At 38.4% G+C, this 14227-nt stretch overlaps 1 protein-coding gene across 1 annotated transcript in view; it reads right to left on the bottom strand.

The window, feature by feature from the left end:
- Positions 1-12975: 12975 nt before the first annotated feature.
- Positions 12976-14227, bottom strand: part of Smp_139760 (kinesin-like protein) — a gene marked incomplete at its 3' end in the record, with an annotated part of 47957 nt that continues 46705 nt past the window's right edge. Inside the window, exon 12 of the mRNA XM_018790072.1 lies at positions 12976-13053. Coding sequence (XP_018655452.1) covers positions 12976-13053 — 78 coding nt within the window. The remainder of the gene's footprint in view (positions 13054-14227) is intronic.

Below are 14227 nucleotides of genomic sequence, written 5' to 3'. Positions count from 1 at the left end.
ACTAAGTACGCAAAAGATGATCACCCGGTAGACACTTGCAACAAATGTGTATGCAACCAAATAGACCACAATAATGTTGATATAAACTCTAATAATCTCACCAGTGATAGTTCTAAAAGCAGTCAAATAAAATCTAGCCTCACCTAAACTATTCAAGACCTATTACCGCATAAATACCTAATCAGTGTTCCGAAAAATCCTGATCTCGAAATTATAAAAAACACTGGAAAAATAGTTGACCACATATCAGCCGAAGTGCTGAAAAGACTTCAGTGTATGCACAATGTCATTGCGTATAATATACCTGATAGTACAAACTTAAAGTTTGCTAAAAATACTCTGCTACAAGAATGTGAACTGTCGCAATCTTGGTGTGTAGCAAGAAGATTACGTAAAACACAGACTAAAGCCTCTTGTCCCATTCTATTTCAGTTTGGTAGTATCATAGAAGCCAATCACCTCCTTAAAAGTCAGTCTTTACTGAGGCGTATTCCAACCTTTAAGAAAGTTAGAATCACCCATGACAAGACTGCTATCCAACGTCGAAACTCCAGTGAAGTACAAAACAATCAACCCAGCCTACGTGGTAGCGGCAGTTACAACGTTGGCCATAGCGCTATCCCTAAAACACCATACCTCACCCCTCCCAAAAACGGAGGCACGTCGCATACTGCTACTAGTCCTAAGAACAAGACTAAACACCAGGCAGCTGTAACCATTCACCCTAAGCCCAAACACTCAACTACATTGAAATGCCCACCCACCTATGCGTCTACAGTTTCAAAGCACTGTTCTTGTGGCTCCGATGAAAAGCCAAAACCCAAGCCTCACATCAATCGCTCTAATAGCTATAACCGCCCAAACACTGTAATGCGAAATAGTACTAAATTCTCTCTAAACACCCATAAGTACTCCAGCACTCTCAATACACAACATGCACCTACTCATGGTAGTCGAATGCATAACAACAAGCATAATGAACTGGCAGTACCCCCATATCCTAACGTGAGGTTACGCCCGACAAAAACCACACTTACACATGATGCCAATAAGCCATATAGCTTGAAACATGCAAGTTACAGGAATCAGCACAGCCCACACAACAGGAACACCACCACCGGCAACAATGTCAGACAATCATGCAATAATTATTTGAAACATACAACTCCCCTAACTACCCGTAATAGGAGTAGAACACCCCACTGCACACAAGGCAACCATAATGTTGGCCTGCTTGGGGACCCACCTATCGATTCTAAATACTACCAGAACCAAACCACCCTTTATAACTCTCTGATCTCCCCTAATTTGGCACACACACCACCCCATCCTTTTTTATCTCTCTCCCCCTCAACAGTATTGCTATGGGGTCTCCAAATGTTGAGGGCGACAATTCCACTATTCTGAGACCACCTTCTATATACTCCGACCTGATGGGGAGTGACACATCTTTCTCAACGTCGATAACTGTCTCTAGTCTTAAAAGCTCCTTGACGGAATATGATCACCCCCCGAATACACCGCCTATCCATTTAACTCACCTGATTCTACCCAACACTCGTGAACATACTTCTTTCGCCAAACTAACCTCCGACCACCTTTCTCCCGTTAACTATGCTGGTATTAAACCAAACAAACAAGAACGTAGAGTCAATACTCCCACTTTTTCCTCTTCTCATAGCAAAAGCGACAAACCACAGGGTTTACAGCACACTATTTTATTAGACAAACACTCATCCTTCCTGACACTAATGTTAATCAATGCCCGATCTATTCAGAATAAGATGACTCAACTACGCGCCCTATTACTTTTACACAACCCCTCACTTGTTTTGATAACGGAAAGTTGGTTGTCCTCCGATATCACAGACACATACCTCCAAATAGACACGTATGAGCTCTTCCGCTGTGACCGAGTCACCAAGAAGGGTGGTGGTTGTCTCATATATGCATCAAAAAACATGAGGGCGGAAATCTTTAGTGATCATACCCTCAGTAAAGTACCAGATTCGATGTGGCTTACTGTACACACCCTTGAATGTAAAATACTAATCGGATGTATATATCGAGCCCCGAATACCCCCAGTCTGACTGACATCATTATAAGTGAGTCATTCGCTAAGGCTGCCTCGCTTGACTTCGCCTGCAAAATTGTCTGTGGTGATTTCAACCTTCCAACCATCAACTGGAAGACACATTCTGGCCCACCGTGCTACGAAGGAATACTAAGGTCCTTAGACATACACAGTTGGCAGCAACATGTTAACCTACCTACCCGAAATCACAACATTCTTGACCTAATATTCTGTCACAATGTCACACCAGCATCAATGGTGGTTGGCGAGAAGTTCCATAATAGCGATCATAAAATAGTCTTCTGCACCCTTCCGATTCTTGCCAAGCGCAAAAAATTAAAGACATTAAATACGTGTTTCCAATATAGAGACTATGCAAACGCCGACTGGAGTAACTTTCGGTTTCTTATGAAGCATTCTGACTGGAACACTTTCTTCACCAGTGATAACCTTTTAGAAACACTGGAAATATTCAATACTACCACCAAATCTGCACTAGACACTACCATCCCTTCCAAAATTGCTTTCAAAACAATTGCTCCCTACATCAACCAAAAGGCTAAGTCTAAGCTTCGAAAACTAAGAAAGACGTACTTCACATCAAAAGACTTTAGTGCCCTGCACCAGGTATACTCTGTACTTGAAGGAGTGCAAAGTCATCACAACAAAAATAAACAGACAGAAGAACGTACTGCGCTCACAGCTGCATCTAAAGTCCAAAACTTATGTCGGCTCCTTGCAAAACGGATGAGAAAGAACGAAGGTCACAACATTCACTCTTTACTGCACGATGGCGTGACGTACTATGACCAAACCGTCATATGCGAACTGCTAGGTGAATGGTTTTCACAAAACGGGAATACATCTAATGCCCCAGATTTCAACATAAAATGCATAAGTAAAAGCTATATTAGCATAATAAACTTTGACATTAGGAGTATACATACCGCCATCAAAACTCTTAAGCCGAATGCGAGCTCTGGTGCCGATGATATACCATCAATTCTCTATAAAATGTCGGGGCCGGATATACATACGTTATTGCTCAAAATATACACACTATCATTAGAGGCGGGTACATATCCTGAAGCCTGGAAGGTAACGTATGTTCTTCCCAAACACAAATCAGGACCGAGAAACCTGGTCGGAAACTACAGACCTATAAATATCACCCCAGTTATTTCGCGCATAATGGAAAAAGTGATACAAAGTCAACTATCAGATCACCTACTTAAGGAAGAACTAATAGACCCAACACAACATGGTTTCATTAGAACAAGATCATGTAGTACATGTCTGATAGACTTCTTTAACGAGGTTACTCGCATACGTGACCAGAAAAAGCTAGTGATTATACTTTATTTCGATATAAAGAAAGCCTTTGACAAAGTACCCCATAATCTTCTAATCAACAGACTCCAGTCAGTTGGAATTATAAACCCCCTATTGCAATGGATTAAGTCTTTCCTCACAAACAGATACCAAATAACCAAGCTTAACTTTACAACATCTACACCTCGACCAATAACCAGTGGTGTTGTGCAGGGTAGTGTCTTGGGTCCATTGCTCTTTATAATTTATATCAACAATATATGCAAGTGCTTTACCACAGGTAAGACCTACCTTTACGCTGATGACTTAAAAGTCATCTATAAAACTGACATTGGTGATGTACGAAGTACTATGCAAACGATCCAACATGAACTCAACAAAGTAGACGACTGGTGCAAACGCTGGGGGCTAGAGCTCAACACAGAGAAATGCGGTTGGCTATGTATTGGAAACACGTCACTTAAACTAAAACTAGCACTTAACAAAAACCCACTGCTCAGACTGACATCAGTAACTGACCTTGGGGTACATTACTCTGACAGTCTTAACTTCTCTGAACATATCTCAACTAAAGCATCTCAAATGCGGAGATTGCTTGGCTTCATCCTTCGTAATTTCTTTCAAAACGAAACTAAAATCATCCTGTATAAAGCGTGCGTAAGACCCATCGTCGAATACTGCTCGTTCTTATTTTCCAACCTACGCCTATCTAATATACTTAAGGTAGAAGGAATACAGCGAGACTTCACTCGCAAAATACTTAAGAACGACCAACTCACTGACTACAAATCCAGATGCCATATCTTAGGACTAGAACCCTTCTGGAAAAGAAGGCTTAGGTCTAACTTAATTCTTTATTTCAAACTCCTTAAAAACCTTACTTATTCCACATGTAATATAGCTCTCTACCAAGACTCACATGGATACAACCTTCGAGACAAAGTATCCACAGTCAAAATTGAAAAACACAGATCAAAAACACGTGAAAACTTCTTCCTTATCAAGTACGCATTGATATGGAACAGTCTGCCTTCTGAAGTACGCATGGCAGATAAATTACATACGTTTGCAAGACTCATTGATCAAGCCCTCACCTGCATAGATCTGGTGCAAACGAACACATCCACGTCCCACACAGACATCATAGGCTCTCTACATATATAGACTGAATCGCCTTATTTCCCTACCATGTAGTTGTATTAGATACTTTCCCCTCACTAATTCTTTTCAATTGAAGTAGACAGGCAACTCACTGGACCTATCAATACTCGGTCGCTAAACGACGCTTATAAATACCCTAAAACATCAGAATAAAAGCACAATCGACTGCCTACTGCCAGTGGTCGTACAACCACAGAACCTGTCACCCATCAACCGGTTAGCATAGAACAAAACAACCTCAGCGCGAATTTAGTGTGAGTTACTTCTTGTCTATTTATCAGCTTTTTACTCATCTGTACACTATGTTGCCTTGCCATTAATATTATTTCACCACTCGTTAACTTACCTTATCTGTAACTAATATTAATCTCCACTTCTCCGCCTACTATGGTAAACAACTATCCTACACTATACCCTTCCTAATGCCTATACTCTGATTCGTAACCTACACTTTACTATATAGTCAATAAAAACATTGCATCGAAGCCTTACCCACAGTCCATAGTTTGTTACTGTCTGATAAGCTTGTAACATGGTACTTATAGAAATAGTGTTTTCCAACAGGATGTGAAACACAGAGCATTGTGTGAGGTATGATATGTATCCAAAAAATAAGCGTTAATGAGACTAACATCACAAAAGGAGGGAGGGTGGAGTTACTGACCAGCAAGCACTGATGGTGAGGGCGATGATTTCAATCCACCCGTGTTTGTGGGGCAGAACATTTTGTTTGTATCAGGCTCTTTATGGATGAGAACAAGTCAATAGATCTGTGATATTGAGATTGTTCTCTTACACTCACCATTAAGACTCATGTTTCTAATTTTTGTGCTGGATTAACTATTCTACTAAGACAAACTTTAACATGCTAACTCGGACTTTTACATGAAAACTGTGGCAGGCATCGGATGATGAAAAAAACAGACTGTAAAGGATATGGTTGCTATTTTACTCAACACTCTACTCTCTATATGCACTCTCTGTTCTTCCTCATTCCAACCTTGACTTCCCTCCTTCATTGGAACCTACTCCACCTTGATAAATATCACAACTCATTGTTCTTTATTACTGCCTTCTCTCCTCTGGAGCCCCTAATTACACTTCACTCTTGCAACATGAGCTAGTATCAATTTAATCTAATAATTTATCATACCTCCATCTGTTCCACTAATAAATGTTAAGCATTGGTTATCGTTCATATCCAAATGCCCTTCTGCTCCTCGGTTTCTCTTTTTTTTCTCTTCAGAATCTCGCTCTGAGGATGAAGCTATGTAACTTCGGACATCTGGAACAAGCTCGACGAACGCGCTTTCCCATGGTCATAGCTCGAACCAGGCGCTCCACAAGCCTACTTTATAACAACAATAAACTTAAAAAGCTGCATTACATAAATACTTAGCAAGACCGAAACCCTATTACACTTTTTGTCGAGATTGGATCTGGTATGTAACGTGGACGCTATGCCCCTTTGGAAACTATTCTTATGAAAACACATTATATCTGAACGAATGAACTGCTATCAACTTGTATAGATTATAATTACTAAACAACCTTGCTTGGGATGCATACTGTGAACCAGTATATGTTGTAAATTGTAGATCATGCCTGTAAAAATGGCATGTACCTGCTATTGCAGAAATATATTATTATTATTATTATTATTAAAAGCTTTACTAAGAAACGCCCAATTCCATCGTGGAACGTAGCTTCATATCAATGAGTGCACGCCCACAGGATGGAACATAAATCAATGGCCGCGTATATCTCAGTATCTCTGATCGTCTTGATAAGTAGTTTACGGGAGCAGAAGTAAATGAACACTCTTGAAACCGATAAGATGTACCTGATTTCAATGTATTTTTGTATGTTTAGGGCATGAAGACAAGGAGTATTGATGTCACTGTATGCCACACAAGGAGGTATCGTACAAATATAAGTACCTGTTTTATCAGTGCCTACAGAATCAGAAACATATTACTGGAGCTCACAATCATATTTCACACAGAAAATTCAAATGACGATCTCGTATCATAAATACAGCTGGCAAAATAAAACTGATCTTAACAGTTCCATGTAATGTGAACAGGTTAGACGGACTAGAAGGCCCTGTCTTATCCAGTGTTATGTTTGTAGAGTAAATTATCCATTCGCTTATGGAGAAGGTGGCAGACGATTGAGGATTCGATGACCTGGCTCTATGGAGGGAGAAATTTGGAGGTCGAAATGCCACATAATTTGCAGTGTACCATAGCTATAGATGTGCAGCAGATAAGTTTTGTCTAATAGATTTCAGTCCTTTAAAAAAAGTGATGAATCCTTATAACAGATTATTTAAGTTTATTAAAAATTTCCTCCTTGATCATAAAGTTTTTTAACTACCTTTTGATCCCTTGACTTCAGAAACCTAACTACAGAAGCTTTGTTAAGAAAACTCTTACCATTATTCTCTTTTTATACTCAATATCAAAGTGAAATTTAAGTTCATGGATATTGAGATTTCAGATTTATCGTTAGATAGGAGTTAGAGGTATATGTGAAGAAATGCTACTACATGAATTTTCATTGAGTTCAAACAAATCAGTGACATTGAAAATAGGGACTTTTGTTATGCCTTCATCAGTTTGTACAGAAAAATTCCGGAAACGTATATAGACATGCAGCGTATAAAGATTTGTAGTATCAGTTTATATGTTAAGCCATATACTTTATTCTAGCTACTGGCCAAGCCAATTCGCCTATCCAGGATTAACAGCTTTGAGTTTCATAAATTTTTAAAGCTCCTTGACTATACTTTTATATGAGCGTATATGTGTACACTTCGTATCTTATTCATCATATGTCTGTCACTCATTTTTGTCCGACTATAAATGTTTATTAACGCTTGCTTAAATCGAGTTGGCTTCCCAGCCATCTCCAATACGCATTATCTTTCTCCTCGCTCTCGAGTTGGCTTCCCAGCCATCTCCACTGCATGTCATTTCCGCCTCGTTCGCTTCCTTCGCTTATTCGCCTGTTCACTCGCTCGTTATTATTCGCTCAGGTGTTGCTAACTTTCTGACCTGAGTTATTCGACAATAAACTGTAGTTGCTGCTATCCTTTGTCTTCTGACTTTACGCGCTGTTAAGATTAGAATTATATTGGTTATCGAAACGAACGATTAACGAATCGCGGCACTACAGATTCAATAAGCGTTTGGAGTTTGAAAACGCCTTCACACGTTGCGCCTTGTAAATCGAAGGGTACCAACCCAGTCAAATCAGAAGTCAGAATAGGGAGAATTCGAGGATATAGTTGGAAAGTTATTGATATGTGGAAGAACATTCGGTCTATGTCTGTTAGCAGTTACAGAGGATGACCAACACGGCGTACACAACCATGATCTGGTGTGAATACGTTAGCGATCGCTTTCAGCTAGGGTTTGTCCAGCCATGCTAATGAGGTCGGCATCAATGTCGGAGATCCACAGAAATACTTATTTTGGATATTTATTTCCCGCAACACGTTAAATGTCGTAGTAATTTGTCATCCAAACAGATTTCCATACATAGACCGTTAATTTCCTAAGTTTTCCTGAAGTATACTGAATGAACATAATTCAGAGAGCATCACCCAAGCTTATCAAAGCTTAACAGAGTTATTTTCTCGGGATCACAACAGATAAGCCGATGCAAATTAAAGGTATAACGAGTACTTACTTTGCTCAGAGTTGGTTGATCCTCGTGTTTTGTATGCTTGAACATCGATTACCACGACGCGCAATGCTGACTAGTATTGGCGATGGTTGGTTAGGGGCGGTCAAACCAAAACGTGACATCAGTGCTTGAAGTCACTAACTTCTAGTCTGAGCCATGTTGACAGATGTAGACTACTTGGTTGGGGTCCGCGTGACGATCGTAACCAATGCTTAGAGGCTCTGAGTGACATGGCTCAGAATCGATCACAATGGCCTAGTGTATACACTCTTCATCTTCCCTTAAACCTTGAGAATAAAATTGCTTCATATCTTTCTTTCTTTCTGTGCTATATCCTTATATACAACCTATCTTTTATATATTACCACCACTAAATTACCCACTTTTATGAATTCGGTGTTCATCTTGTTGTGCTAATGAGGTATGGCAACTTGGACCGATGCATATTTGTGCCTGGTCCTACATTTTAGCTGACTAACTTCTTAGATTGACCTCTCGAAATCGAATCATCAAGTTATGTACTTACATAATATTGTTAATCCGAACGGCACATAATTCGGTCAATACTTAGAAATGACCTACTTTCTTGATTTGAATTTCGTCGATTAAATTCTAATGTGAATAGCGGACTTGATTTACTTTCCGGATGATTACTCGTTCATGTACTTAGTTTAGGCACTTATTCAGAGATTTTTTTTAAGGAAGTGGGGAAAAACTGTCATACAGTGAATCAACTCAACAACAGTTGAATACCTGGCATGGCAATTTACCTAAGTTATAAATGTTATATCCCCCGGTGAATTACGAATGGTAACTTTTAGGTTTATTTATGGATCAATGTAATATGCCTATTTTCTATTGTACAATTATTACGTAACTGAACTATTCATATTCGTATTCCTCTTATCATTAGCTTTATTTTGACCTTGATTTATTATCATACGATTCTTGAGTTATAATCAGTTTATTGATTACTTTGGTTTGTATAAAAACCCAGTGTGTTTGTAAATAATGACTCATACCACTGAGGCTGTTATTGGTGTTTTAGACTTAACTGGCTGGGCTAGGCAGATCGCAGGACCGGTTAGCACTCTAGTCTGCTCGTTCGGGTTTCGTTTCACTGTTCCAGTCGATAATTCGCTACTCTCTAATTGGCGGTCTCATCAAGCCACACATCAACTAGGCATCCACTCGGCCACAAGCATAACAATAAAAGCTGTCACGGTGACATTTTTTTGTAACGTTAACGTACCAAGACGGTTACTTATCTGTGAGGAGGTTTGTAACTTAGGAGAAGATTCTGAAGTTCTTTTATAAGTAGTAACGATAGGGTTGCAGTTATATGTTTAAAAGTCAAATAAAAGTCAACGCTAAAAGTAATTTGGCGTTGATGAATGTTCTTTCTTTTTCTTTCTTTCGCCTGTTACTCCCAATGGAGCATAGACCGCCGACCAGCTTTCTCCAACCCACTCTGTCCTGGGCCTTCTTTTGTAGTTCTATCCAGTTCTTGTTCATTCTTCTGATGTTGATGAATGTACACATGTTTTAATTACAGAAAAGACGAGATAAAAAATAATTTATATAATATCAGTAGTATATGATAAGTAACCAGTGCTGTAAACACAAGTGTTGATCATACGTTCTGTTAGGTGGATTACAATTTTTGAAACTTCGATCTCTTGGTGATTTTTGGTAACATTGAGCCTTAATATTTGTATAAATGAGCGGAACGGCCTTCAGTTTTTCTTTCTCATACAATGGTGCTGCTTGCCTGAACGAACGACAACATGTTTGATTTTATTAAAAGTCGATATGATTTGACATTTCAAACAAACGTATCACTTATATTACCATTGAGATGTATAAGAGAGAGCCTCTTAAGTCATTTAAGTTGAGTCTGCCTCTAGCATAAAAAACCACAATCCTGAGTTATGTTTCACCATTAGGTATTTCTTGATGAACAGTTGGATGCGTGGTCACATAAGAAATGAATCAAAATATGTATTTAAGGAAATTATTGCATTGCAGGCGTAAAACTTAAAGTATATCAAGGGATTCTCAGAGGTCTCACTGTTACGGCAGATGCAACACCAGGAGTTGCGAACACTGATCTTAACTATCGTAAACGTTTTGTTAAAAAGACACGTAAACATTACTTAAACATGGTCTTCGATTGAATAATCTATTTTCTTTATTCCAGGACGATATAAGGTTGATATCTGTTGCGACAACTGAATGGCGTCGAAATCCTAGATGTTTGCTAGGATGTAAAACTGGGTATTTCTAGATAATTAACTACATGAACATTGACTATACTGGAATCATACGCTGAATATCGAATGAACCATTTATTTTTGGAAGTATATATCTCAGCCGGTTCTTTGTTATGAGAGATTAGCCGAAAACCTGAACAAAGAGCATATATTAGACTTCCCTTCTACAACACACGATTAAGTTAACCAAAAATTTAGGTATTACTGACATTTATTTTGAAGTCAAAGAAGGCAGTAATTTATTACTTCAAAAGATTATAAAGTGATAGTCGGGTCCTTTTCCATTTGTGTAGTCTATATAAAAATTAACGAATTTATATGAAGAATGAAATACTTTAAACATTCTAAAGCTCAAAGGTGCTGTACCCAAATAATGAATAGTGTTGTACTAATATTTATGACGAGAGAAGAACGCACCATTGAAGCCTGTGTATTATAACTTTCTAAGCAACTAATAAGAGCTCATTATCTAATATTATGAAAGGCCGTCGCACTGATTTGCATGGCATTTCATTTTCGATCTACCGATTATCAAAAGACAGTTTCGGCAGCTATATTTAGTGACACGTGCTTGTAACAACGCAATCCATTTAATATAATACAGTGAAAAATATTGCCCTTATACTTCGTACGTCAAGAGATTTTAACGCTTTTGTCGTGTAGATCACCAATGTAAATGATCTATCTCAAATGATTAGGGGCTACTCGAGTTAAACTGCAGTGTGTGTCCAACAACTAACCACGAAGTCACACCTCGTCGTCAGCACCTAACGTGCATAACCCCTTCGTCGTATCAAGGCCTTACAGCTGCTTCGAAGACCGTAAAACACAAAGGATGTTGTCACAGAAATATATTAGTTAAAGTAAGTACAAGAAAAAGAGCGACCATCACTACATGGGCCAGTCCGAGACGTAAGATCAACTGATGAGCGTTGGTTGTCGTCAATCTTTACAGGGGGCGATGAACTGTTTGACATTCAACGACTCGAATGCAGGATGATCTGACTACGGCTCAGTGACATCTCACTGGCTCTACAGTAGTTATACCCCTCTTCAATGCCTCACTAAAAAGTACCCTATATGGTTTCAAATACATAAATAAACCACTGAGTAAAAATCGGTATCATGTCATGCTCTTTGTGTTAAACGGATCCAACCATTGAGATGGTGGAGAAGATTTGTAGCTCAGGTGGGTGATTTTGATGTTGGTTTGTTCTCTGAGCTGGATGGTTTGGTTGTGGAGCTTTCATCGTCCTTCTGAACGACATCATCAGCACAAAATTCGGGTAGAAGTGAAGTGTTTGAATTTCTCCACATGTGATTCACAGCTTGTCCTCTGCACCTCGATGTTGATTGGTTCTTATTGACCTTAAATCTGTCATTGTTTATTTCTTTGTTTTGGTTGTATCTCCTATCGGTTTGATTTTTGTTCCTATGTTCCTGCATAATTTTCTTGATTGGTTGATAGATTGGATTGGTTTCAATATGTTTGTTTATTGCTGATTGACCTGAGTGCCAAGCTTCTAAAAATTCTCTGGTATTTTTTTGGAATTGCCTCTGTCCAAAATCTGTACATTTTCCCAGTCGAATGTATGTCCGTAGTTGTCCACGTGTATTGATATGAGTGAAGGAATGTCGTGGCGTTTGACTGCTAATTGGTGTTCATGTTAGCGAAGATGCAGGAGGCGTCCGCTTTGTCCAATATAGTGTACAATTTATCTTGTAGATGATGTTTGTTTTGTCCTCTTTTGCCATTTCATCTTTTGGTTTGCATAAGATTGAGTGGAGGGACTTTGTTGGTTTGTGGGCTACACCTATTCCGAAGGTTTTCAGCAGCCTTGTTGTCGTTTCCGATATGCCCTTTATGTTCGTTATGTAGACGACACATTTGTCATCATCAAAAAGGAGGAACTAGAAAACACCTACAAGCAGATCAACAACGTCTTCAACGACATCAAGTTCACAATGGAACAAGATTCGGACAACAAGTTACCATTCTTAGATGTATGAATCACCAGAACTGACACAGAAAAACTAGAGACTCAAGTGCACAGGAAGCCGACCCACACCGATCAAATTCTCAACTACAATAGCAACAACCCAAGAACTCACAAAATCAACTGTGTACAAACTTTGGGTCGGAAAATTATGCAGGAACATAGGGACAAAAATCAAACCGATAGGAGATACAACCAAAACAAAGAAATAAACAATGACAGATTTAAGGTCAATAAGAACCAATCAACATCGAGGTGCAGAGGACAAGCTGTGAATCACATGTGGAGAAATTCAAACACTTCACTTCTACCCGAATTTTGTGCTGATGATGTCGTTCAGAAGGACGATGAAAGCTCCACAACCAAACCATCCAGCTCAGAGAACAAACCAACATCAGGATTCAACCATTCAAGCCACAATGTCGCTGTGCACTTTGCTTAATGTTATGCGGCTATATACAACTCTTGTTCCGGGTTATTGGCAATATTTGTCGACTTCCTTGAGTCAACAGTAAAATGAGACTGGAAAAAGTGACAAGTCTTTAGATATTAGGGATAAGACTTTAATAAGTCTAATTCTTTTTGAAAAAATGAAAAACTCAGTATACGCCATGCTTTGTCTTATAATTAGATCATTTAAAGACTTGAGAGTCAATATGTAACAAGCGTACAACATTACTAGGACACTTTCCATACACATATATGACAAAATATTCTCAGTTAGAGAAATATCCTTTATTTTGAACATCATTTAGACATGCACTTAACTAAGGGAGTTGGAACTATGAACTTATCATCAGTCCTTATGTTGGATTTATTGCTTTGCCTACTTCAAAATTTATAAACTTTAATGTACCAGAAAGTTATTCGCAATAAGAAACGTATTACGAATATCAACCTTATTTTTGATTAGTTTAATGTTTTATAAGATAAATGTTGTATAATTATTTGGTAGTGTGTTTATTATCCCTCAGTTTAAGATGTACTAACTAGATCTTTTTTAGGTTGTAATATATGAAATGTATAGTGAACAATACCCTAGCTAGAACTTATTACCAAGTGAAATACACAGCAAGATACATACACTGCTCTGTTTACCCATGAAATTAATCAGTATTATAAACAAAAAGACTATTACAGCCTTAGTTCAGTTTAAATAATAAGAAAAGGGGATAGTTTACTAATCGATACCTGAGTGTCATTTAATATCTTTTTTCAAGTACTTGGTAGTGATTCTGTGAGTAAATTCCACAGCATCCACCTTATAAAATGTTATAACATTGCGGTCCAGTGAATTTTAATATTAAGAAAGTCAGAGACGATCATTGGGAAATACTGATTGGTTACATTACGATTCAGATAGTGATGTGAACAGCAAAACAAGAAGCCTTAACAAACTACGGAAACTACATTTTGGGGGAGTGTTCTTTCATTTCATTCAAGGCTTGTAAAACAGTAACATTTAATTTTGCCCCCAGTCTATTCTACAGATCATGAGCTTCCGTTTGATGTATGATTCACTGCCATAGCATTTTCTGTTCCAAAGCTGTTGTAATTTAGACGCAACCTTTTTGTACTCTATTTTCTACTCTAATCCCCCAGTTTTAGACATAATTGTATTTATATTAATTATCAGAAGGGGTTTTGTGGAGATTTAGTATTTTTTTCATAGTTGAAAGCGTGAGTCAATTGAAGC

Source organism: Schistosoma mansoni, chromosome W (assembly GCF_000237925.1).
Source record: "Schistosoma mansoni strain Puerto Rico chromosome W, complete genome".
In the NCBI taxonomy this organism is placed as follows: Eukaryota; Metazoa; Platyhelminthes; class Trematoda; order Strigeidida; family Schistosomatidae; genus Schistosoma; species Schistosoma mansoni.
This window is presented reverse-complemented; position numbering and strand designations above follow the sequence as displayed.